The sequence below is a fragment of the Falco punctatus genome (assembly GCF_963210335.1).
Source record: "Falco punctatus genome assembly, chromosome: 4".
Taxonomy (NCBI): domain Eukaryota; kingdom Metazoa; phylum Chordata; class Aves; order Falconiformes; family Falconidae; genus Falco; species Falco punctatus.
Genome location: NC_137583.1, coordinates 60,701,303 through 60,728,733, shown reverse-complemented (window position 1 = coordinate 60,728,733; position 27,431 = coordinate 60,701,303). Strand labels below are relative to the sequence as shown.

General features: G+C 38.9%; 1 protein-coding gene across 5 annotated transcripts in view; it reads right to left on the bottom strand.

The window, feature by feature from the left end:
* Positions 1–25,466, bottom strand: part of DNAJB6 (DnaJ heat shock protein family (Hsp40) member B6) — a 59,340-nt gene extending 33,874 nt beyond the window's left edge. For 3 of the 5 annotated variants that reach the window (XM_080385860.1, XM_080385863.1, XM_080385864.1), the window contains exons 1-7: positions 25,239–25,367; positions 15,175–15,282; positions 14,099–14,208; positions 11,403–11,462; positions 10,931–11,041; positions 2,304–2,435; positions 1,252–1,393 (exon numbers count right to left, since the gene is read on the bottom strand). In XM_080385860.1, coding sequence (XP_080241986.1) covers positions 1,252–1,393; positions 2,304–2,435; positions 10,931–11,041; positions 11,403–11,462; positions 14,099–14,208; positions 15,175–15,239 — 620 coding nt within the window. In that variant the 5' untranslated portion in view covers positions 15,240–15,282; positions 25,239–25,367. Of the gene's footprint in view, positions 1–1,251; positions 1,394–2,303; positions 2,436–10,930; positions 11,042–11,402; positions 11,463–14,098; positions 14,209–15,174; positions 15,283–24,511; positions 24,534–25,238 lie in introns of those variants that run through there. The other 2 variants (XM_080385861.1, XM_080385862.1) reach the window with 2 other exon arrangements.
* Positions 25,467–27,431: the final 1,965 nt, after the last annotated feature.

The following is a 27,431-nucleotide window of genomic DNA, read 5'->3' as shown; positions in this document are numbered from 1 at the left end:
ACTTCTCGAAGATAGTGCATCTTCCTAGATGTGGCTAACAGCATTTCTTGCTTCTCTCCCCTCTTTCTAAATACGGTAACAAGAGAGATGACAACAGCACACCTGATTTAACCTATATTTTTAATATTAAAACAAACATGGTGCCTTATCTTCTTTTGCATAAACACTTTCTACTTTCTTTGGTCTCTCTCACAATTCCCTCAAAAGTGGGCAGATTTCAGATTTTTCTGGAATACACTCACAGAAAAATATGACCAAAGTAGTGTGTGATGACAAAGGCTGCAATTAAGTGGTCAAGATGACAAGATCTCTCCAGTACAACAGGACACAGAAGAACCTTGCACTTTGGTATGGGACACAAGTTACCAAACAAAAAAAACGGTTCTCCCTTGTTTTCCCATAAGCTTTTATTAAGTACTGAAATTGTTTAACTACTTGTTCAGTACTCTTAAGTTACTGATCGTAACATTCCACATAGGTTACTCCATAGCTAACTAATCTGAGTTTCCCAAATGCAGTGATTTCACCATCAAAAGCATGAAATAGTGAGAAGGTACACTATGTATAGTAATTGAAAATTCACTTTGTAACAAACAGGAAGAGTTTTCCCCAAAGCAGGTTGCATTTGTTTGTGTCACTTAACAGATAAAAGAAAATTCCTTTTCACACAAGAGCTTCACTCAAACACTGTCTAGGAAAGCAAACTAGAGCAGATGTTAGGGAAAAGTGTTTCATGTTTCATAAAGTCTGCAAAATGAAAAGTTCTCCCAGTCCCCAATTAAAAGCTTCACAATCAACAGAAACCAAGAGCACTTTTCCCTTCCAGAAGCTCAAGCTGACTTGGCAGACAGTAGTCAAGGGCTATAAGGTTCTGAAGGTCTGGAAGAGCTCCACTGTCAGCAAAGCAGCTGCAACCTACATTTTTCATCAGCGCAGTTCTAAAAGCATGGCTTACACATCTGAACCCTCCCCAAATATGAAGAGTTTAGACAAAAACACCATCTTTGCCACTTTCACATGCTACAGCTTTAAGTAACTCAGCAATGCCAAGAAGTCAGAGTCAAATAAAACTTTACAATTTTTTTTAAGCAGAGAAATCCAAGTAATGTGATAACCATAACAACAAAAGTAAAAATTATATATACATACATGTGCCACTGTATTTATGGGTGTGTATATATATTTTTATGTCTGTATTTATAGCTATGCATGACATATGTCAAGACATACAAATATATTTATATCACTTACCTCTTTGTAGTAATTTTTCTGCCATTAACTATTTTAGTTGAGGTTGAAACTGATTTGAAGTTACCCATCCCACTGCCACCAAATGACGTAGAGGAGAATGAAGTAAGCCCTCCATGTCCCAGCGAACCAAATGAAGTAAAACCTGTTGGGAAATAAGGTATTTGACTAAAAATGTATTTTTGCATGACTGTGGGATCCAAATTGATCATCCATTCAGACTACATCCTACCTCCAGGATGCCCTTAGCTGGTTGCATCAACGCAACCTCAGTGACTAAATGGCATAAAAAACCAGTGTGAGAACAAAAACATGGCTCCAACCCCATCAATTTCTCCCATAGGGACCCATAGTTCAAATTCCAAATGCACGGCACTGTCCAGAAACCATTTGTCACCTCCACCCCTGAAGAAAAGACATTCAAGCCTGTCAGCTGAAGTCAACCATTGTACCATTCTTTCCACTCAAGGTAAAGCTAGTAAGTTTAATTAATCCAATTATTTGCTTTAATGCACTATTCCAATGACCAGAGTTAGCAGAAAAAAACCCAAGTTTTGTATCACCTAATACCTCGACTCTTAACACTTGAAAGGATGGTGACTACCAGCAACTCTCAGCAACCTCTGAGATACAGCCATCAGCATTCAAAACTGACTGCCCCAGAACCAATGCTAAGTAGTACCCTGGGTTCTAGGCACACATTTTTCCCAGTGTATTTTCAGGACTTTAAAATCCATTACACCCCAACACCTAAAAGCAAATGCAACAAAACCAATTCTAAAGCTATAAAAGAACTGTAGCACCAAAATTAAGAACACAAAGTTCTATCTCTTAGAGGTCTGTTTACTTTTCATGAACTTTCAAGCAGAGCAAATATTGTAATTATAGCATTATTTACATTCAGACTTTATAAGAGCCGCTAAATTTTAAAAATCAGTGTCAAAATTTCCTACATGAAAAAGGCAACTTTTTTTAAAAAAAGCATGTATCAGCTTTTATATTGAGATCCCTTGTGAACCAAAACTGCATTCTTTGTTAAATGTTGTGAAATTTACCTGTGTCAAATGAAGAAAAGCCACTTCCAAAAGCAGGGAATCCACCAAAGGCAGAGAAAAATGATCCACCGCCTCTGCTTCTGCTTCCCCTTGGACCCCGTCTGCCCCCAAAGAAGTCCTCAAAAGGGTCTTCTACAAAACAGAAGACAACATTACTGAGCAATTCTGTAGTTAATCATCACGGATTCTTCACTGAAAAAAGAAATTTCCTGTTACAGGTAAGATTCTTCCTTTGAAATATTTGATGCTACTGAACTGTTCATCAAAGGCAATTCCTATGCTCCTTCTGGACTAAATTCTCACTTTTGGATCAAAAAAAGTAATTACAAGTAGTATTCTATTTCCTTATTTTAGCTGTTTAGTATTAAAAACCAGTATACCTAATGTAAACGCTCTTGTATTTTTTAGTATAATAGAAATGGCAGGAGCTATAGAAATAATATAATTTCCACCACATGCTCATATAGCATAATACACTGTAGGCATGATAAAAAGTGAAATCAATACTTATTTGAGGCTAACTATGTCCAGTCACTTCACATTTGACAGATTTAACACTCTTCAGATGCATAATCATGATCTCCCTACATCAAGTCACCACAAGGCAAACCCTTCAGCTGTTCTACAGAACTCCCTGTTGTCAGACTAAGTTTTTCCAAGGTGTAGACCACCACAGACAGACAATTTAAACTCTCAGAATTTGAATTTAACAAGTCTTAAAATACTGTATACAGGTACCTGAACTTCCTAGCTTATTTCTATTTAAGATTTATTGTGGATCACCATGATGAGGTCTCTGAAAAGTAACTTCCAGATTGTGTCCATTATTGAAATATAAAAACAGCAGCCAGGGACTGATGACTCATAACCTCAAAGTGTTCAAAGAGTTTATTTTAGCACTTGCCACATTAGGTACTTCAAACATGTATTCTGATGCACATTTAGGCACCAAAGTATGGAGGTTTACAAACAGTGTCCTAAAGAAACATTCGGTCCCTACCAAGCAGGAGGAAGAGGGGAGAAAAAGAGAAAGGGGGTCATGGATAGAATGCTATTTCAAATTCAAGTACAACTGTTATGTCATTCAGAACAGCTATTGTTCCATCCCCATCAAGATGACAATACTCTTTTAAAAAAAAAAAAAAAAAAAAAAAAAACACCACACCACACACAACAAAACCACACAAGCGGGGACCAGACACCTATAAAAGCAAGCCTTACTCACTTTATCACATTTTCCCAAAAAATAATTACTAGAATTATGTGAAAGCTGCTTTTTACTAGTGCTCTTAAAACAAAGACCAACATATAAAACTGCAACCATGAAACAGATACTCAATAAACATAATACATTAAAATCAGAAAAGTTTACGAACTTCAACCACTCTCTTCATCAACCAGACCTCTCCCAGAATGAGTACTGTACAGTACCAACAATTTTACCCAAGTTTTACAACTGGGGACTCAATATTGAAAGACAACAGTCTGACACACTGCTCAGAACAAGCTCTTACTGGAAAATCAGAAACTGATGATAGCAGCAATAAAAGTATGAAAGCAAGCAGAGTTTTGTAACTGCAACACTGTTCAAAACTACAAACTGACAAACTGAAGGTCAGACGTGCAGTCCTTATACCACCTGTGGTACCCCCACAGAAATCCAAGCCAATTTATGATAAATCACCGAGTTAATGCAATAGTGACAATAGTAAAACAATCAATATGATGATAAAAAGATTAATTTCCATCTGGTTTATGTGCAAATACTTAACGAAAATGAAACGTCACATGTATTTATGCTGAACAAAGGCAGCCACTGAGGGGTTCAGACATACATGCCCATCAGCAAAGACATGAAATGCCAAGAACATAATAATAACCTTATCCTTCCACCAGCTTCCAAAATTATGGAATAAAACAAGGCAGGACTAAACTATCTTATACACACTAGAGAAGCAAGTGGTTAGAATGTTTTTTTTTTTCTACTCAGGTGGTTTTTTGTTTGTGCTTTCTCTCTGTCTCACACACACACACACACCCTGCAGAACAAGTATTCTTTAATACAAAAATGACTTCTTGTTACCTTTTCAACCACAGAAAAATTAAACAAATGCTTGGGCATGGAAATATGGGAACCTACCACCAAAATTACCATCTCCAAAACAGGCAGCATGTCCCTTTAAAAAGATGAGGGGATATTTTTTGTCAACTAGCATATTAACTAGCAAGTAAGATCACTGCAGTTAATTGTTTTGTAGTCCAATTTATTCTCGCTAGAATGACTCATAAGTTAGTTATGAAGGTCATTCACTCACGTGTACAAACGATCTATATTATATTACTCCCACTGTTAATCTTTCTATTTATAGTCCAATTTTTCTTGTTACCTGGTGTTCAAATAAAAACAAAACAACCTACCATGTAAGCTTTGGGGTTTTAATCTCCCACTGTGTCAGCCTATTCTGCAAGTTAATCTCTCCTCCTCAGCACAACAGCAGCAGCAACATAAAGGTTTTTAAAGGAGGACCACAGAATGTCCCAGAGATCCCTACTATCAACTCAGCTTCTAAATGGATTATTGCCTACTCCTAGTCACACAAACACCGAACCGAGACTCGGACATGCCTTATTAGCCTTTAGCAAGCCTTTGGTGTTTTTCTTTGAACACCAAAGAAAGAGGTCAGCACTCTGTATTAGCAAATGTTCTAACCTCAGGTGAATTCTGCTAGCAGCTCTGCTAATAACCCTCCAGCGCTCCTCTAGCAAGTCTCGCCAGCAAGATACTCAAACCACTCCTCCGCAGTGTTCCACAATGGACTGTGGAATTCTCAGCAAAAATGGATTATGCAGACACAGGAAAATGTGTAGGACTTCCCTGAGGGAATCTTAGATTCCTGACAGCCATCCAGGTACACATGAAGAAAAAAATAAATTGCCAAAAACACCAAGGAAAGAAGGCAGCAAGAGGCTCCTGCATTATAATTTGTTATATCCACCACCAAATACACATGAACATAGCAGCCCCACAACGACTCAGGCTCTGTTTATGCTTCTAGTCCCTAACTCAGGATGATTAATAGTACCACTCAGCAAAGTAATAACATTTCAGCCTGGTAGTCTATTTTTGTGATTTAGCAGACCCTTTCCATGAACGATAACCTTTTCACATAGATGTTTTTTTCCAAACAGTTCAAATGCAGTGGACAGCACAGTATCAGGGTGTTATTTTTTTTAATGACTCCTCTTACGCTAAGTCATTTTGGTGCTTATAATCCATGTAATTTTCCTACTGAATGTTAGAAGCATATCATATCAACAAAACTAAGCAGGAAAAAAAACAAACAAAAAAAAACCACACCACCACACAAAATGAAGGCCTTTCTAAAAAGTGAAAATAGCATATAAATACTATGTAACTTAAAAGCTTCAGAAAACTGAAATGCTGGACTAGAGTATTACTAAATACTGCTTGGAGATAAATTCAAAGTTTATTCTAATCTGCGTATTACCAGAAGCTTATGGGAGGACAAAGGATCAGATTCAGTTTCATGTTTGCCACGTAAGAAAATACACCAGCAGAAGCATTTGCAAGTCTTTCTAATGATATAAAGCAGAGATCCTGGGACTAGTAATTTTCTAGAAAAAGGAGACTTAAAACATTACCTTTGAATGCCATCTACAGCAAGACTACAAAGGTGCTAGTAAGTCCAACTCTAATCAGCATTTCATATTTATCAAATTAACATCCTAACATTCAGACAGACCTTAAAAATGGAGGAATCTTCTACTACCACTGTATGACCTGCTCTCCTCATGTCTCTCTTGCATTTGTCCTCTGACCAATTTAACCAGCTAGCCATGCAAGAACATGAAACAAAACAAAAGCATTTTCCTGGGAACTAACAAGCTGAACTGGCTTGGGATGCCCAAGAAGCTTCCTCTTTGGCCAATGTACTATCACACAGCTTCTCAATGTGTCTAATGGGTCATTAATCAAAGATTAAAGTTTTAAGGCAGACACAAGAATTTGGAGCAGGACCTCCTACCATTCAGCAGCAGAAGCTGTATGTTAGTTGAGCTAACCTTGGAGCCGCAGCATTACCTATTTCTGTTATACAATGCTGCCTGTGTGAGAATTCCTGCGTTTCAAAAATCTTCTTCAAACCTATAAAGTTATTTCTGAAAAAATTACAGGAGTGAGATTTTGGCCATTCGGTAGATAATTATGTTTTAAGATTGGTGCTTGGAAAATACAACTGTGCACATTCATACCAAAGCAATGAATGTGCATGCAAATCTCTGAGCACTTCATTTGCACCAAAACCTGCAAATTTATGTCAACAAAAGACTAATTACAAAGAGTACAACATTGTGCAAGATAGCTTTAACTGAAAGCCACCTCCATTTTCAGTTTTAAGAACCTATTTGACTAACAAATACATTCTGCATTAGAACATCTACACATCATAATTATCAGAAATGGGATTACACATGGATTAAACCGTGATCTGACCCTTAGGCAAACCTTTTGTCCCAGTAAGACAACTGTCTGTCCTTGAGACTAAAAGGTTGATGAAGTTATCCCACCCCTGAACAACACCCTAAAACACAGATCATGTAAAACAGAGTTTGCAATGATTACTGCACATAGATATTCCTCTTTCTTGTCAGGTGAAAACTCTTTAGCCTGGATGCTTGAAGAAATTCACTATACTTCTGCAGAACACTCATGCTTCATTGTATGTAATCAATACCTCAGTAGTCAATGTGCATCAACTCTGTTGTTTGATGAAATCAAACTAAATACCATGTAACTTGCTAGCTGATGTTCTCTGTGACAAATATTTGTATCTAGCTAGTCATATAAAAATGTTAAGTTTAATTTTACCTTTGGTTTCCAAGAGTACAGATTTTTAAATACCACATAAAGCAGGCAACCAGAATTCTCAAAGGAAACTCCACAGAATGTGTATGGCTTTATATGCATCACCTGATATTAAATTTAAATTAAAACACATCATGAATTCTATTTCCCAAGGTAAGAAAAACATTTAAGACATTTATTAAAAAATGTCTCAGAATGTATGCTGAGAACACTGCAGTGTTTAGAACTACAGCAAAGCCGTCACAATTATGATCTCTGTTGAGACTCCACAAACAGACACTTCTCTGACATCAACATCTAGAGAGGGCTTCCATCTGGAGCAATTTATCATGGCACATTATTAACACATTCTACCACAGAGAAAAGCATGGTACCTTGTGGCATTAATTTAACTAGACATACAGGCACCTAAAGCTGTTCGAAATGCCCTGAAATGTCCTGTTGAGCTTCTAGATACCGCTGCTGGAAGATACTAATCTGCTGTAGGTCCACAATTGTATTTTCTAGCCCATACAGAAATTACTCAGATATCTCAGATACAACTGGTGACATCTGAGATGGTTTAGAGCCTATGTGAAGTTCAATTTATATAAAAGATGACTTAATTACTTAAGGAGTTGGCTGAACTACTAAACTGCCTGTTGGGTAATGTTATGCTCTTGTGATATATACTGCATTTTGCAATATAATTCCTCGCTGATAATCCCTTCCAACATATACCCTATTCTTGAAGTGAGAATCTGAAAGTTATCTAAACCAAAACGAAGTCAATTATTGAACAGCCCAGAAACACAGTCAAGCAGTTTGGCCTACAGCAAAACACATCAGTTTCTGTTCCTCACAAGGCCTGCAGCAACAGTTTTAATGAATGCACCTCCATCACCAGTGGTAACAATAAGATCCTTCCCTCACTATAAACTGTTAAAATATAGCAGAAAAAAATTCCTTGAAAAGTTTACAAATGAAATATGAGCAAAACACTACATGGAGCACAAATAAACCAATTCAAGGCAAGCATCATATATAAACTTTAAACAGAAAACAAACTTACTGAAAGGAGAAATCAATCCCTGTATTAACAGTAAACACTCAGTTCTAATGTCAAAGGACAGTCAAAGAACAGGGTGGTATATAGTACAGTGTGCTGAATACCAGTTAACCAGACGCTGATACTGCAAGGCAGTCCTTTGCAAGGCAGAGAGCAGTACTACATAGGAAGCATCACCTTTTCTTCCTGCTATAAAGGATTACCATCGATCTATATGTCAAAGAGACTGAACACTATGATTGCAAGAGCCCACTAGGAAAAAGCAGATTCTGCTGTAACCAGATGTCACAGAAGGCAAGCCCACAAGTCTCAAAAGTTAAGAGAGTTAACAATCTGTTGTATTATCAGATCGAGTTTTAAAAAAATCCTTATTTTTACAAAGAATTTGCCTGAAAAATCAGTGAAGAGAAATAGTGACTGGCTGAGTTAATTCAAGCGGAACATACAGCACATAACATTAACTTTGCCCCATTTAGAAGCGTTCAGAGCTGTCTTTAACAGTATTAAAATTGTCGTATGAAGAGTCTGAAGGGAGTCATTTAAAAATCACCACAGAAGTCTTCACACATTTCTCCTCTTTTCTACAGAGGAATAAAGATGCCTCTGTTTATTAAGAAAACTTTCTGAAACTCCAATAGCAGTGCAACATAGCTCAGTGGAGTTTAACAGACTCAATTCATAGCACAATTTTAGAAATTCTTCATATTCACAGATATCCAGGGATTATGCATCTGAATGCTGCTCTTTACATATTCAATGGCAATCAGGACTCAGAGTCCCACCTACATTCTGTGGGCTTCACTACATGACACTTCAAACTGGATAAAAGGTGGAAACATTTCAAAGTAATTATTCAATTTCATCTTCGATTCCACCAGTGTACATTTTCAGAAAGCATGACCTCAGTCCTTATTCAATTGCTTATAAAACTGATTATAACGTGAGTATCTCAAAGAGTTTCCAGTTCCACAGAAAATTCATTAACAAATTGAAAACTTCTCATTTTTAGAAGACAAAAAAATTCCCTTATTCTTCAGGAAAGCTTCTGTCCTACCAGTGGTTTCAATATTACAAATGCTCTAGCTCACCAATACAAATATTCAAGTTATACACACAATTCTACTGCTTGCTTTTGGCATTATTTAATGGACTACATTCAGCTGAAAGCACCTGTATTTTCATGTTGTGCTACCTTAAACATTCAGATTGCTGCAAACAAGAGATTGCTGAATAGAAATTGTGGAATAATAGTTCTGAGTTACACATTCCCATATTAGAGAATGTCTTAAGCATCTTAAAGCCAAAAAAAAAAAAAAAAAAAAAGATGCTCACCTTGAAGCCTTCTGATAAGAAAAATTACAAGAGTTTTTAGTCAGAATTCAAAGCTTAACACAGGTTTTAGGACTCTGGTCACCAACACTGCAACTACCCACATAAAGTGGAGGCAGCTTGATGTTTTCATCAAACTGAGTATACGCAACATTGCTGACAGTGTCAGAACCTTACTCTGCCAGAAGTGTGCCGGTGCCACATTACTCGTATCTTAAACCTGACAATGACGTGATCAATACATGAAGTAAATGGCCTGCTTTTGAATAAATAAATAAATTTGGGTGTTAAGCAGGTGGAAAATGTTTTTGGAAGCACGCCTCAATGTCACCAGTGCAGAGGTATATTGTTAAGTCCTCTGTTTCCACAGGGCAAGATGTAACACTTTTCCTCTAAAGAGGAGAGGCTAAAGTAGCTGCAATAGCCCAGGAAAATTTTGGCAGTAGTGGTACCTCTGTTTGATAAACTACACAGCTCTATGCACTATGTTGTACAGCCTTCCTTCTAAGGAATCCAAAAGGTAAATCCTCAGGTTCTTTTGAAGCTCACAACTATTAACAGGGAGAACCTGACTTCACGGCTTTAAAGGTCAGTCAGGAACACTGACATTTTTAGAGACAGCAAGTTAAAATCTTTTGCTAGTGCTGATGAAGTAAATACAGTCAAAATCAAACAAAGCCTATGTCAGTCTCCCTGTAGCTAGAACATGCCTTACCCTTACTATGCAGATACATGATTTGAGAACCAACTATTTAAAGTATCTTAGATTAAAAAAACAAACAAAAGAGCTAAACACTCTCTCTCAGTTCCTCCTCACTATCTATCCTACTCAACATCTTGCTCAGATTTTTCTAGGTTTTCCACCACTCAATCGCAAAATGGCTGAGGTTGGCAGGGACCTCTAGAGTTCATCTGATGCAACCCCCTGCAGTGAAGAAGTTGCATCTTCCCAGTTCAGCCAGTTTCACTTATTAGCATTCTGCTGGACACTTCTTCTAATCTGTCCTTTACTATTACTGCTAATTTCTCACTGGATCTAGTTGCTCAAACTCTGCTGCTTATCCTCTACCAGATTCTTCCTCTAGGTACTCATCTAATTCATCAACTAACGTTCTACTTAATTCAACCACTAGCCCTTCAATCCCTTTTCTAATCCTTCATTAGAGTCATCTAACAACTGATGACTCCAGAATAGCAAACAAGAGAAAGATGTAATTAAAATCTAAGCTGAATTAGCCCCTTTTTGCTGCCAAAGATAAAAAATTACTTTTAAAAACATTAAAACTGCTACATACATTATTATAGAGATTAAGCAATATCAAGACACTGAAGAGGAAGAGCTCTTTTTTCAAGTGGATTACTTACCAAAGAAGTCAAATGAAAAGGGGTCCCTTCCACCAAAAAACTCCCTAAAGACATCTTCTGGGTTACGGAATGTAAATCCAAATTCAAATGGATTATCGTGATGATTTCCACCTACAAAGAGAAATTAAATTTCAACCCTCACACATTCTTACTAATAAGAAAATTCAGGCCTACATTGTATTTGAATAATTTAGAAATACAAACACATTTCTAAAAATTTTCTCTCCCAGGTTAACTCAAGTGAAGTACACACAATACCCTTTTTGTAATTAATTCTCTTCACTATTTCCAGACATCATTAATACCTTTCACAACAACTAGAAAAATTGTGAAAACAACTGTAACTTCAATTTTCAGAAGATTACGTTTTAGGCCTTAGTATAGGCATTTCCAGATTCCCATCTTAAAAGAAATCTGCAGCAAACTGCTTCCCATCAGAATAGAGAAAGCAAAGAACTGCCAATTAACATACCTCCGCCTCCATTTATTAAGCCTTCTTTTCCATATCTGTCATAGATGTCACGTTTTTTAGCTACAAAGAGAAGTTGTACATGTCAGTAAATAGACACATCGAATTTGGAATAAAAACAAGACCACTTAACTGGTATTCTCAGCTAAACTTCATCACAAAGCTAGATTACTTAAAGTTCTGGCATATAACAAGGGAACATTTTTAACAAGGATTGCCAAAGCAATTAGATTCAAAAAGAACAGGTACTGAACTTTACACTTCCTATCATTAGTCATGGAAGCTCCAGTCCTGTTGTATCAGAAAAAATTCTGGTACAAGGACAAATTTCACAAGGAAGTTTGCCTTCAAAAAGAATACTGCAGTCTTCACCTTTACACAGGTACCATGGAAACCTTCAGGTTGTAAAGGACTGTTGGAATTCAAGCTTCTCCTCCGAAGAAGTCTAACCTCAAAGTTGGTCAAAACTTGCCTGGATAAGGCCCTGATCTCATCAATATCCAAGAAAAGAAGATTCCACAGTCTCTCTGAAAAAGTCCCAGTGCTCAAGCATTCTTACCGTAAGCATTCCCATCCCTTCCTTCTATCCAACTAGAATTTCCCTTGTTGCAGACCTTGACCATTGCCTCTCTTCCTTTTATTGCACCAGACCAAGCCCAGTGTGACAGACTTATCAAAATGGAAAGTGTTTAAGTGACTGCAAAACCCCTCAAATCAATTCTATCCATTCAATCAATTCTAGTTAAAGGGAAATGAAGAGATGTAAAAAAAGATACCATGGAAGGATTTGACACTAACTGCTTGCTCTTCACTATTTTAGAAAGCATGGAATGGCTCACCTAATTTCACTACAGCCCAGCTTTCCCATATTCATGAGAAACGGAAGAAAAATTAACTCTACATTACTGCACAAGATCAGACTGCACTGTGGTACTGGAAGGGAACCTGAAGAGCTTAAATGGGCAGAGAGTTAGCTTATTTTGCTTGCACTGGTGCGGATGCATCAGCCAAAAACCAGTCAGGGCACTTGATTTTAGACCCAATATTAACATGCTATTCCCACGGGGATCTCTCCAGTGAAAGATGTTTTTGAAATTTAAGTAGCGTCACTGAAAGAACATGCAGTTACCTCAAATGGCTGCTGAAAAGTAAAATACTTCCAACAGAAATTTCAATTTTATGTATTGGTCATCATCTCCAAATAATGGAAACTTGTAATAGGTTGACATACATGCACACTCCCAAGGAAAGCTTGGTTCATTACCTGTACACACGTCTAGGAAGTGACTTTTGAAGAAAGGAGGTTAACCTACCCACCAGTGTAAAAAGATCAAAGCATTAATGGAGACAAACTGTCAGAAAGAGCAGGAAACAGCAAGGAAAACCTGAGGGCTCACAAAGCCTGAAGTTCATCTTGAAAAATATAACGTTCTTGAAACCACAAGGGAAGTGTGTTCTGTGATCATCCAATTTCAGTATTCTTTGCTTATGTAACCCCTTACAAAACTATTACTCTGCCAAAATCTGTCTTCATTCAAGCCTGTAATGGTGTCAGAAAATTTCGTTAAGTCTGCAGAACAGTTCATTGCCTCTCAACCACGGCGCGCAGGAGTCAAGATACCCCTGCTGCACAAATGATTAAGACACCAGTAACTTAAGATTTGGTCTAGATCCAAAAACAGGCATTTTCAGAAGATGTATCCAAAGAACTAAAGATTTGTGTAACAACCAGACCAGTATCCTATTTTTATCTTGCTCAAAAGATTTGCTTAAGAAGGTTAAACTACTCTAGAAGACGAGTATACAATGAACTGACCATAAAGTAAACTTTCTCCCATGTCAATTATGTATCAAAACAGGGTGTATAAGACTGCATCTTGACAAACCAGGCAAAATCCAGAAGGGTAATCTAGATGCTGGTGGTGTTTTAAATATAGCTTTCCCATGCTCACTGGTCTCAGGTGAAATCAAGGACACTTCAGAAATAGCATAGACAGCTGCAGTCAATTACACAGGAAAATAAAGTACTTTGTTATGATTCAGACTGCTCTTGCCAGAACACTAGCAAAAATTAATGATACTTTTCAAGCAAAACGACATGGTGAACTATAAGCTGAATTCCTGCACCACATGGATCATGCTAAGCAACTGTTTCAGAACAATTCAAAATAAACACTCCCCTCAGTATCACAGTTGACTGAATTGAAGGAATTCACCCAAACACAATCCAAATTCTCAGCAAGGTTTACAGTACGCTTGGCCTTTGTCAAGAATAGTTTACTGTTACAAGAACTAGAAGCAGCAGGCCCAGCAGTAGATACTTCAGTTTGTCTAGCCTGATTTTTATTAGATAAACACAGTAATTACTCTGTACCAATGGTAACATTGGATTTACCCCCTAAGATAAAATCTCTTCAGAAATTTCGGAAGAGGGCCTGGCAAACAAAGCATTTCAATTTCTAGAAGGAAACTGGTTTGGTTACTCACCTAGAAAGAACCTGAAATTTCTGTTTCAAAATTTCTGTTTACTCTGTCTTACCTGTAAGCTTCTTTTTCTCTCCCTTATTTTGAAAAGGAAGTAGTTGAGTTGGGCAGTAAACCAAAGTTACAATATTCCTTTAAAGCATCACACATCAGCATTTTCAGTCTGATACCCAGACTAGGGGCAGGCAGTTCAAGAGCCCTTTTAAAATACCTACCATCTGACAAAACTTCATAGGCCTCAGCCACTTGTTTAAATTGCCGTTCTGCCTCTTCTTTATTGTCTGGGTTTTTGTCAGGGTGCCATTTTAGTGCCAATTTACGGTACCTAAATGGAAGGAAAACAAAGGATATTTTACTCTGAAATGAAGGGGTATGCTATACAGATAAAGACAAAATGTTTCAAACAAGTTATCAGGGATTAAAGTATTTAGAAATTCCCCAGTGCTTTGTACCTTGCATCTAAAACAGTATAAATAGATTCTTCAGGTACACGAAGATTTGCTTAAAAAAAAAAAAAAAAAAGGTGGGTTTGGGGTTCTTTAGTTATTTTGAGATTGTGTCTGATGATCAACATCTGGCACGTCTCAACAAAATAATTCTGTAACATTTCTGCTATGGGCTGCTTCTTAGAGCTCCGTAATTTTTCAATACTACAGCCAACCTGGAAGCATCAAAACTATTCTTCTCGTACAAAGACAATAAAGCTCCAAGAGTACTCTGAAACCAAATTGCAGCAGCATCCTAACATCAGTGGCTTCTTTGACTGCTACACCTGCACACAATTCCTACCCTCAAATGAAGTATTTTAGGCAGCATTCATAACTATTGTGAAGGGGCAGAGCTAAGCTTGCACTTAGGTTGGAGTGTTTTACTCAGTCATACAAGATCACAGTTCAAACATTGGTGTTGACAAAGTAGTATGCGCAGGAATTGGCAAAAGAACAAGGGAGGAAAAAACCATAAATTAAACTTCCACACACTAGTGCTATTTGATTAATTAAGCTCAGGCGCCCAGGAGCAAGAGAGAAACACAGTATTTCCAGGTCACTTGAAACTGCAATTTATTATCAAATAGTTTTGGTATACTAGAAATGCGTACTCCACAAATGTCTCCTCCCAATTGTTTGCAGAAAAGTGAACCATATCTTTTGAAAATGTTACATACATCCATTTTAAAACAGTACATAAACGCTAAATCTAAACAAAGAACTGTTTGTTTAGTGAGAATCCAGAAACCATGTGATTGTATGTTTGTCAAAATACATAACATATGTGTTACAGTCATACTTACGCTTTTTTAATATCTTCTGCTGAGGCATGCTTTTGCACTCCCAGAACTTCATAGTAATCCACCATGTTTCAGCAGTTATCTTCTTAACAACAGCCAAGTCTTTCAGTCCTGTAACAACAAGAACTTGTACATAAAGCTTGTCCACTAATGCTACTTCACAGAAATCAGGTAGGAGCCTAGTACCTGCCAGTACCAAACCTGACTAGAGCACAATGTTTGTTTTTTAGGAATCTGAATGTTCCAAACTCCCCCAAAATAAAAGCACTTTACATTAACAGATCAAACAAGTACCTTGATTATGATTTTTGTTTACGTTCTTTAATCCCACTAAAACACAGTGTACAGAGACATAGGTAAAGAGCAGGGTCCTGAAACAAATCAGACTGAAAAGCTTGATTTAACTGGCACATTAAGAAGAGTATGCACAGTATGTCACCATTCTGTTATACACGTTAATAACTGAATGCAAAAGAAACTATGTACCACGTTCACTTTATGCCATCTCTGACAACTATGTAATGTCTTAAGCACATACGAGCATAAACGAAGGGCCACATCTTCCATATCTACTGTCTAGAACATTACTTCCACCGAGATGCTCCCTCCAAAAAAGCAACATATGTAAAGGTCTTGAAAATCTAGAGTCCCACCTATAGTTTCCAAGGTACTTAAACCTTGACAGAAAACTCCCATATTGCCAAAGCTACTGAATTCCATTTATTTCCTTTATGTTTACCAACATTAAGTACAGAGCCAGGCAAGATTGCTCAAATAGCCAGGTTAACCAACCAACTCAAGTACAGAGGCACCTTGTGTTTCTTGGTATAGAGAACGAAGTTTTTCCAAAAGAGCCTTAAGAAATTTAAAAGAAAATTTGCACTACTCAAATACTGACAGTTTCTTGTCAGTATCAGACAAAAGTTCCAAGGAGCAGTTATACTAAACATCGCTTCAACTAAATGACCACTAAGGTGAAAGAATCTTTCTAAAAACTTCAAGAACATTTCATGTCTCCATGCAAAGGCTTCTCCTCCCCACCACTGTAACAAGTCTCTATTCTGGCAAAACTTCCAACCACCTTTCCATCCTACCACTACGGCTGGATCATTTCAAGTTTTACAAACAAGGCAACACTGACCTTTTCAATGAGCTACCAACTCATTGTGGGCAAAGTCACCCAGATACACTTAGAACAGAACAATTTCTTAGTCACGTTTTCTTATCCCATGCATCAAGAACATAATCAAGAACAAAAATTCACTGAAATCACTTCCTTTTTCAAGTCAGACAGTATTTTTAATTTCACCAGAGGCAAAGTCTCATTTTCATGTTCTTTCACATAAATGCTAAAAGAATCAAGCATGATACAGCCCAGTAAAATATTCTTAAACTGATTTATTTTACTAGTATTACATGTATCTTTCAACATCCTGGAATATAAACGTTAAAGAGAGCCTTCCTTTTAAAACAAACTGATACATCTTCAAAATACACTGCTGTTGTAGGTTAAAGCCTAATTTACTTTAATTAGGGATGTGGTTACACACACATTTCCTCAAATGGCAAAACCAGTTTAAGAAATACCCTCCCATGCTACCTCCCCCCTCCAAGCTACTTACAGAAGCAAACATATTGGAGAAGGTATGTGTTTTTAAAACTTAGGTGGTTTTAGCAGTCTAGTTAACCACACAGTCCCACAAACACTTGCAAAATTAAAGTGTAGCAGGTAAACAGACCTCTAATTGACTTTGCCCTTTGAAGAAACTTCCCTACTGAAAAAATAGTAAGCGTATAGAATATTGTGACCAACACCAAGGGAAGCTGGGAGACACGCATTAAAACGTACATTAAGAATGCTGATACTAATGTGGTAATGGCAGGGTTCAATATGTAAGCATAGATTATCCAAAAATATCCCAGAATATTTGCTGTCAACTAGCCTCACTAGTTTTGCTGTTTCCCAAACAACTATTAGAAAAACAGCTCTATGAATATACCAGCAAGGAGAAAGGTTAGGACGGGTTAAGTATGTTATCAAATCCTGTAGCAAATCCTTATGGGTAATGGCATATATGAAAAGTTTACAGAAAGAAATGGGGGGCAGGGGGGATTTCTAGTTTGAGTCAAGGAAAAAAAGAGGTCAGAGTCCCTCCAAACAAGGGATACTATGATTTTTCTACATTCTTTCCTTTTTTACAAAAAAAGAGAGAGACCTGCATTAGCATTCCTGTCAATTTAGGCAGATACCAGAAAGGGAAAATTCAAAACTCAAGCTTCTAGCTAGAATAAGCAGGTAGGAAAAGCAACTTTGATTTAAAAAATAAATCACATTTTCCTAGAGAAATTTGCACACTGGCAGTCATATTGATTTCAACATATATTTCTTTAAACATGTAGACTGCTTGTTTAAAAACAGTGCTGCAGTACTTTTTAAATTCAGACTCAATATATACACCAATATATCCTAAATAACAGAAGCCTGAAGCTGGTACCAAAAGAGTGCTGCAGCAACATGGCCAGCTCTCTTAAGAGATTACTCTGACCCTAAAAAGCAACTCCTCCTCGAACAAAGGAATTACTTGTTTCAGAGATGTCTGAGGGTTGCATATTCTATTCTTTCACTTGCTACTAATATAAAGTCTGGAATTAGGACATGCCAGCAGCTCTCTAAAGAAAATAAACTGTTTATATTCTTCCCTTAATCAAACATTCGGGTGACAAGAAGAGTTCATTAAGTTCCAATTAATCATTATTTCTACCTGCTAGTTACCATAAAGCACAAACTGCACTGCTACAATTTTTGGTATCACAGAAACATCTTTCCTGTGCACAAAAACACTTTAGCAATATTGACATGAAGAAAATTCATCTGCAGCCTTTTTTGTCAGCTTAAGCAAGACATGCAAAAAACACAAACCAGTGCCAGCTAATATTTAGCCGCTTGGAAATACTTAACACCCAGTAAGACAAAAAGCAAAAAAAACAACTAAGAAAAAAACTCAGAAAATCCCAACCCAACACTCACGAACTAGAAAAGACCTCTGTCTCTAATCTTTCCAGGTGTCCTGGTTTCGGCTGAGATAGAGTTAATTTTTTTCTTAGTAGTTGGTGCACCATTGTGTTTTGGATTTGGTATGAGAATATGTTGATAACATACTGATGTTTCCAGTTCTTGCCAAGTAATGTTTATACTAAGTCAAGGAACTCTGCATTCCTGGAGATGGCTGAACCCCTACCTGCCTGCAGATGGCAAGTAGCGAATTAATTGCTTGTTTCACATTGTTTGCAGACACAGGTTTTGCTTTATCTATTAAGTTATCTTTATCCCAGCCCATGAGTTTTCTCTCTACCCTTCAGATTCTCCCTCCCCAAAGCAGGGGGAGTGAGCAAGCAGCTGTGTGGTGCTTAGTTGCCAGCTGGGGTTAAACCATGACACTAGGAACAAAATACTTTAAATATTGACTCAAGAAAACAACCACCATCAACTTGTAACAAAACAGAAAACTGCTGATCAAAAAGAAAATATCAGCAGTTTTAAGGCTAGTAGGAAGCTGCACAGTGAAAATACCTAGATGTTTCAAAGAAGCAAACAGTACGCCTTCCTGCAAAACGAAAAGCAAAAATATTCAACTGTCCCAACCAAAATGACATGACAAAAATCATCTTTCAACCCCGAATCTGTCAAACAACTTGTGTCTGAATACACAAGCAAGGCTCATTAACTAGGCAGGTTTTTTCCAAAACCACAAAGAAGGCAGCCCAAATTTGTTAGTTTCCTGCCTCCAACCACAGAAAATCTTCAAAGTCTCAGAAGAAAAAACAAGCAAAAAAACTCCAGATGAAAAAAAAGTTGTTTCATGGCCTTCATGTTTGCTTTCAAAAATCTACAGTTACTTGTGTTCATAACTGAACTGTGTTTATAGGATGCTATCAGCTACTCTAACTCTTCCTTTAAAGCATGAACAAATCAAACATCCAATGTTTATGCATTTTGCAGGAGTTTCCATAGCTTACAAATTTCTCAGTCATCACAGAAGTCAGCTTTGTTCTGGCTTACCGAGCAGAAACCCTGAATGCTCAACTGACAGGAGCACATGACCAGACTTGAGATCTCCCTCTCACAGCACTGCCCAAAGCTAGATCAGTTTAGAGCTATCCTGAAAACTCACTCGTAAACTCTTTTTACAGCAAAGTCTGCAGCTAGATAAAAGGCATGAGAAGAATTACAGTAGATAAGTATGTACAGAGATATAAACTTTTATAAGATCAGGTGGCAAAGAAAAAAGAAATTAGATGCACAACCTGCAAGGATGACAAAGCAGCACCCGTAACTAAATACGGAAGGGAGGAAGGTATCCAAACAAGACATTCTTAAAGCAGCCAGGAGGGAATTCAGACAGCAAGGGGCATGTAACCTTTGCAGTCAGCCTAGTCAGAAAAAGTTATCTATTTCTGGCCATGAAGCAATTGGACAGCATAGAGTCCTGAAATACGCCAGAACAGCTCAAGCTTAGCTACTAGAGCAGTCACCTCAGCAGAAGGAGATGGAGTTCCAAATTCCTGATTCAGGCAATTCAAAGCAGCAGCCACTCATCAACACGCTGTGCAAGCTGCAGGGCCATCCAACTCCTAGTACCTGCCTGCTTTCTACGAACATACCCAAAGGTTTGCACCTTGCTGACAGCACAGGAAGAGCAAGCACCCTGTTCTGAATCCCAGTTCAGCCTGAGCTTGCATCTGACCTCCTCAACAGCAACTGAGCAACTTAGAGATGTCTTTGGTATGTTAACAGATGACGCACACACTCAAGGACCTTTGGGAACTGCAACCTATGATTAAAAAAAATATGATTTTCCACATTCCAAGAGTTTTATTAGAAAACAGTAAGTCAGCTGGACCTGATGAAATTTTACACTCCTTCAAAGCATGAACTAGCCCACAGTAGCATTAATACTGTTGTAGATCCAGAGCCACAAAAATACCAAGCAACATACACACACTTTCAAAGTTTTATAGTATTTGTTCATTTGATTTTTATATGGCTAAGACACCTTTGCTACGCTTTTTATTATTTACAGTCTCGTAAATTCAGAGATATGCAAATATTTTCAGTCTTAAAGTAACAAACCTCAGATCAAGTTCAGCCACTTCATCTGCTCACAAGCTGGAGATTTCAAATGAAATCCATGAATTGTGATTACTTGCCTATATCTCCCCAAGCTACCTGTCTAAAAGGATAAATAAAATCAGCCATAAAGCACTGTTTGCCAAGGCTTCCAAAACACATTTGCACCAGTGGCTCAGGAGTTCTCACCGGCTTGAAGAGGCCACTGCCTTTAACACACAGATAACTGGTTATAGAAACTGCCTTCTGGCGTCATCCTGCGCCTTAACCAAAAAAAGACAAAACTCTCATCACAACCCTTCAGAGCAGACCACCACCTTGGCAACAGTAACATGCATTTTACCTAGTACAACTCAGCAAAGAAGTCACAGAAGTCCCAAAACCTTGGCCAAATCCCAAATACAGAGATCTCTGTCCGTTCTAACAACAGTATCTGGGATGAGCCATATGAGCTAAGACCATGAGCAGTCTCTTGGCTGTACTAGCAAAGGTCCACCACCCTAGCACCGTGTTTTCAGAGGAAGTCCAAGAATATTAAGGAATCAAAAGAAAGTTACTTTCATTTTGATGAGTGCAATAATACAGAGCAAGAAACCCTGTACAAAGTTTGTGATTAATTAAGCTGACATAATTTACACAATGCAGCAACACTGAATTTTTCTTCCCACTGATATATGCATGGTGGGGTACAGACTAAGATATATTAAAAAACTCAGTACTTTTAACTTCTACTTTGCTAAGCTTAGAAAAGCTGTCACAATTTAATTTCACAGGTTCCCAAAATGGACTGCAAGGAAAAAAGTAAATTTACCATATAATTAAAGTTAATAAAATGTACTTAAATAGCAATGTTTATATTCATTACATTAATACTGCCACAGCATCCCCATGAGATGAATCTTAACAAAATCAACATTCCAAAAAGCTTAGTTTAATCTCATGTTTACACTAAACATCCTGTTTTCATGTCAGAAAACAGAACAGACTTTAAGACAGCGATTATTATACAAGAGGATGCAGTTCATACAGTGGAAAAGGTAGCTAGGCCGACTGCTTTACCTTGCAGTTCAAGTTCTATTTTTTTAATAAAACACCAAGACCCCACCACCACAACCAAATAAAGACCCTCCTGTATAAGGCTCCCTCACCCCTCAAGGCAAGAAGTTACAAAAAGTAACTGTCCCTGCCTCTCCTCCCCAACGGGAGCAAGACACAACTGTCGCAAGAAATACAGAACTTTCAAGTCTGTATTACTGCTTGGCACATGGAAAGCCTGTAAAGGGCAGCAAGTAAAAAAACATTAAAAAACAATTAACCTACCAAAAACAGAAAAAAATTAAAATCTTCATCTGTGAAAGAAATGTAAACTAGCTAATAAAAACTGGAAAAGGAAGTAGATCTGTGAATAGGCTACCCTCACATTCTTGCCTTAAACGCTACAGCTTAGCTGTCTGATCTATTAGCACGCCTTAAAACAAGGGGTACTTATTCAAAGTTTCTTCAAAAAGTAAAGGGGCATTTTTCCAAAACACAACAACTCAGGTGCCCAAATTTGGAACTGTGTCATACAAATATCTGGAACACTGGCACCCTCCTAAAACTAACCATAAAAGGCTATTTTATACAAAGTAAAAATATTCCTAACTCATTTTAAAAAATGTATGATCTGTATTTGATTAAGCGATTAAAAACAGTAAAAGGCTCAACTGGCAAAGATCAAGTCCAGAAAGTTTCCGTCAAACAATCACATGCAACCAGATGATTCTTCAGGGGAAAGAAAATAGTTTACAGTTTCTACACACTTCCCCTGAAGTAGTTTTTGGAGTCACAATAGTTTTATTTACGCCAACCAGAAAAAAAAAAAAAGGTTACATTAAAGCAAACACCTGTTTCTTTTTCAGAAAAACAATGACAAACTATCACAGACTCAGGCTACATTTTAAGACAGAAAATAATTTCTTCTAATCAAAAGAATTAAAGTTTAAACAAAATCTGGCTGCAATGTAACTATGAATGACTTCAGCCATTATATGAGCTTTAAGATCCTTGTGAAGTGCTGAGTCCTCACTCAGTGGGATTTCAGAATTTATTTAGAACAAATAAAAAACATAAATGAAACCTACAACTGTAGGAGTGAAATTCATATGCATTATTTATTTTCCAGCAGTTAAATAAACAGAATCAAAATAATGCTTTAAGTCAAAGCTTACAAAAACATCTAACATCCATTCAAATATAGTAGCACTTCATTGAAAAGCAAGGAAAATACAATTTAAACCTACTGATATCATCAACTACAGTTTTAATTTAAATCTATCTTGAAATAAACGATCATCATATGTAAGACAAAAAGTTTTGACAAATTAAGTAATTTCTCACTAATCCTTCCGTTACTTCAATAAATCAAGACAAAGGAAAAGCTGTTGACAGAAAATGTTTTCAGGACACAGCTGACAAGGTTCTTCACAAATGCTATTAGAGAAATGGATTACTTCCTACTTAAAGAACAAAATACTAGAACATCAACTCACACAACTAAATTGAAAATTAAGACAAGACATTCCCTTCAAAACATCACTATTTATATGGTAAGAAACAGTCTGCTAAAGTCTGGAAGTCCAATATATTGACATGATAAGAGATGTACCATCCTCTATAGCCAGCAGCACAAAAGCAGAACACAGTTAACATGGGTGGCTGCACTCCATTCAACCTGGTGTGAAATTTCAGTCAATTCCAGGCTAGAACTTCCAGTGCCTCCGGATTTACAGTAAAACACAATCATCACCCTCATCCCACACAACCTCAGCTCAAAGAATTAAGTACAGATGAAGGAGTCCTGAAAGTTCTACAATAAAAAAAAAACAACCACCCACCCATACCCAGCTATTTCTTTCCTCGGTACAGTCCAAATACTATTAGGAACTCATATACATTTGCAACTATGATCATGATTTAATGCAAATTGTTTCCTCTCTCCATGTAAATTGCAACACTCCTAGTGGATGAAAGAATATAGTAGGTTGAAAAATGTATATATCTATTAAAAAAAATAAACAGCAAAACACATTATCCCCCCAACTGAAAGTTGTGTGTTACACAAAAGTGAAGCCCTGCATGCTTTCTCCCGAAGTCCAGCCAAGACAAATTAGCAAACTGCATCCATCTAGGAAAGACAGAAAAAAACACCAGAGAGAAAAGCTGTTTTGGTAAGAACATGCGGTAGTCAGAAAGCACAAGTGCTAAAAAGACGAATCTGATGGATAAGGAGAGGAACTTCACAGTTTACAGACAGAAATTAATACTGCAGTTTAAACAGTACTGCCAGTACAAGTAGCAATTTAAATTTCTCCCCCAACGTCTGAGACTATTTAAGAGAATTTAATCCTAATTTAACTTCCATTTTGAATGGTCTCTTGTTCTCCACTGAAAAGCCAGCACGAGAGCCAAGAGAGAGAAACAAATTTAGACCAGTATTGTGCAATAGTTAACATTCTGGTTGTTTAAAATAAAAAAAAAGTTACAAAAAAAATAATCACAGAGACAAAATCTGGACATACATTTACTCACTGACTCAAATAAATCCTCTTTGACAATGTAATCCAGCAAACCAAATGACACTTCAACCACCAGACTCTTGATCATCAACATGACATAAAATCCCTCCTAACTAGAGTACAAGGATCCCCGAAGAGTAAACAAAAATTAAGGTCAGCAGTAACTGCAACCTCAGAGGACCGGAGAGGAAGAGCCTAATTTCATTCCAGCTGTTCTGTGTCAACACCTTGTTCTTAACACTTTTTGACGCTTTATATCCTAAAAACTCAAGACTTGATCACTGATTGACTATGCAATATCACAAGCTTGACAATTTTGCACATCAGCACTGTTACAAATTTAGCTTCTATAATGCTGCCGTATCCAAATGCAAAGCAAACAAGCAGCCTTATTATTATCAGGATTCAAGACAAATTTGCTCAGGATTTTGAATTTTTTCTAATGCCTTCATTAGAATAGCTCAATCCTGCAGCACAGGTTTTTGGCAGCCAACGAGAGCTCTGACAGTAGAACTCTAACAGGACAGAGTGTTGCTACAAACAGAAACACCGTTCATAAATAACTGCATTTCCTAACTCACTGCCTTCTCAGAAGTCCAGCAAACACTGACAACAAACTATGTTCCTTACCCACCTGTGACCATTTTCAACTCACCTTGGAACTTGGCCAACAGCGAATTCAAAACACCTGGCGACTACCGTCTTCACCCACAACAAACCTTACGACTGACCCTACTCTAAGTTAAGAAACAATGCAGAACAGAATTTAATTAAACCACTTCTACCGGCGGAAGGGGGGGGGGCGCCACGTTTAATTTGCAAGCACGCCACGAAGAAAAGGTCTCCGAGGAAAAGGTCTGTCCAACAGGTTCAGGAGCAAAGGGTGAACCGCAGCTCTCCCTCACCTTTCCGTGACTGAAACCACCGCAAGCAGAAGTGGAAGCGCGGGTACTTTTTTCCCCTCCAGGTCTTCTCTGCTTGCGGCAAACAGGAGGCAAACCCGACCCGGGCTCGCACGGCCCGGTGATCCCCCCGGACCCCTCCGCCGTGGGTTACAGGCTCAGTCCCAGGCTGCCGCGGCGCCCGCCCCCAAGTGCCGCCGGTCCCCGCGCCCGCCCCGCACCCGCCGCCGCGGGGCCGCCCCGCGCAGCGCCCCGACACCTGGAGAGAAACGCCGAGGCAGGCGGCACCCCGGCTCCCCACGGGGGACACTCCGGCCCAGGCCGCGCCGGGAGGCCCAGTTACCACCAACACTGTTGCTAAGAGCTGAGGCCCGGCCCAGAAACCGGCGCCCCCTCCCGCTCGCTCTCCCCCGTCCCTTCCCCTCACACGGCCCAGTGCAGCAAGGCCCGCCGCTGAGCACCCTCGCCCCCCGCACTCACCCGCCCCGGTGCCTCCGCAGCGCGGCCGCCACCCTCCCCGCCAGCACCCCGGGACAACGACAACGGCGGCAGCTCACCTCAGCCGCAAACAGGATGCTCCGTCACCGCGGCCCTCACGTCACTGCCGGCCGGCTGTTTCCGGAAGTTTCTCGAACGGCGCGCGGCCCCGCGCCGCCCGCCGCGCAGGCAGAGGCCGCCCCCTGGCGGCGGCCGGCGGCGCTGCAGTGGGGACGGGGCTTCCGGCCGGGTGGCTCCGGCGCCATCCGTGTCCGCGTACCCACGCGGCCCCCGGGCAGGGACAGTCCCGGCAGGGACAGCCGCCGCCACCGGCCCCGGCCGTAGGGCAGGGCCAGGCAGGGGCCTCCCCCAGCGCTCGCTCTCCCCCGAAGGGGGGCGGGGTTTAAGCCCCCCGAAGCGGGCGGCTCGCCTCTGAAGGGAACAGACGGGCGGGGGATGGGCGGAGCGATGTCCAGCTGTGCTGCTGAGGGAAAAAAAAAAGAGAAAAAAAACATTAATAATTCTAAAAAACGCTCTTTGAATAGGTGAGTTTGGCTGCTAGAAGCGAGAAGACAAACTTTCTTCCCCTGTGTGTGTCTTCATTTTAGTCTCAAAATGGGAACGCTCGCACACAATTCCCCTGAGGCCAGATTCCCCGTTTTCCAGCTGGCACCTACGCGGATGAATATATTTAAGCATCCCCAGGGTTACACTTCAGCATGTGGTTTTCTGAGTGTCATGGCTGAGAGCAAAGTATAAGCAGCCAAGTTATTATTCTATTTTAAAAATTTGGACTTTATCCACGACTTAAATGGCTGTAAAATTCTTTTTTTTTCTTGCCCTTTATTTTAAAAGCTGGAGGAGGCATTGATTTATAGACGACCAAGGTGAAATGAATTTCCACACCTACAATGCGTGCTCCCCAAATACCGTCAAATAAAAGGCTACTCGTTATTCTCGAGGTGTGTATGTGGGAGTGGGATCAGTTGAGAAACAAAAAAGCAAGCTTGGAATAAAACACGGGAGTGGGATCAGTTGAGAAACAAAAAAGCAAGCTTGGAATAAAACACGGATCAGCAAGGCAAGTAGTAGGACAATCCCAAGAAAAGTATAGGCTTGGTGCTTTGGGGGAAATACAAGCTTCAAAAGAAGTACTGTTCCGTGAGATTTGATGCTAAATTGTGGTCGTGGAAACAAGTCTTTAGAATTAGATCAAAGAGACACCTTGCACCACTATTACCTGCCCATCAGCAAGCAGCTGTGAAGTCCAAGTTGTTTTATCCACAGGGGCTGAGGGGGAGGAAGAACACCAGTAGCTTAGACTGGCTCTTTCTAAAAGTTAAAACTGCAAAACTCTGAAACAGAGCAAGGTCTTAATATTAGTCAGGATGAGTTTGGTACAATGCTCTGGGTGATGCTTTGTTTGTGTTGAGAAAGGAATGTAGTCTGAATAATTAGAAAAGGTTCCACTGATGATGTTAAAGTAAAGGAACAAAGTACTCTGAATAATTAGAAAAGATACAGTGGGCACTTGAAGGAGATAAGGAGACCATGAGTCAGGAAATCGCTGAACAGAGGAAGTTGAAAGGTTTACTCCACCTAGATCCCACCTATTAAGAATAGAATGATTAGGTGTTGAAATCAAATGAATATGTATATAAAGATGTTGTTACCTCTCACAAAAATTGTATAAATTACCTGACTTTTCACTGAAAACTTGGGAGCTACTATGTCCGGTGCAAATCAGCTAGCTCCCAACATTGCATGAAATAAGTATCTTTGCTGCTTAAAGACAAAATTCGTCTCTGAGCAGTTACTCTGTGCCGTTTTGGCATCATCTCTGAAGATTCCCAGCGTAGCAAGTGCAAAGACAAGCAGCAGGTCAGCACTGTGCAGTTCAGGAGGGGATCATAACAAATTTTGATTTAATGCTTTAAACATTTCTCGATGTGGAATTAAAGAGGTTTTCCCTCAACCTTTCATGACAGATGACAAGTGAGAACAAAGTATGAAAAGTCTTCGGTCTTTTAAAAAAAATCTCACCTGCGGTAAATAAGCCAGAAGTTGTGCATGAGGCAGTTGCTTTGCTCTAATTGTTTACAGAGTAGATTTTATGTTAAAGTTACGGTTTACAGAGTAGATTTTATGTTAAAGTTATGGTACGATGGATGCCAACCATATAATTTTCTATTTATC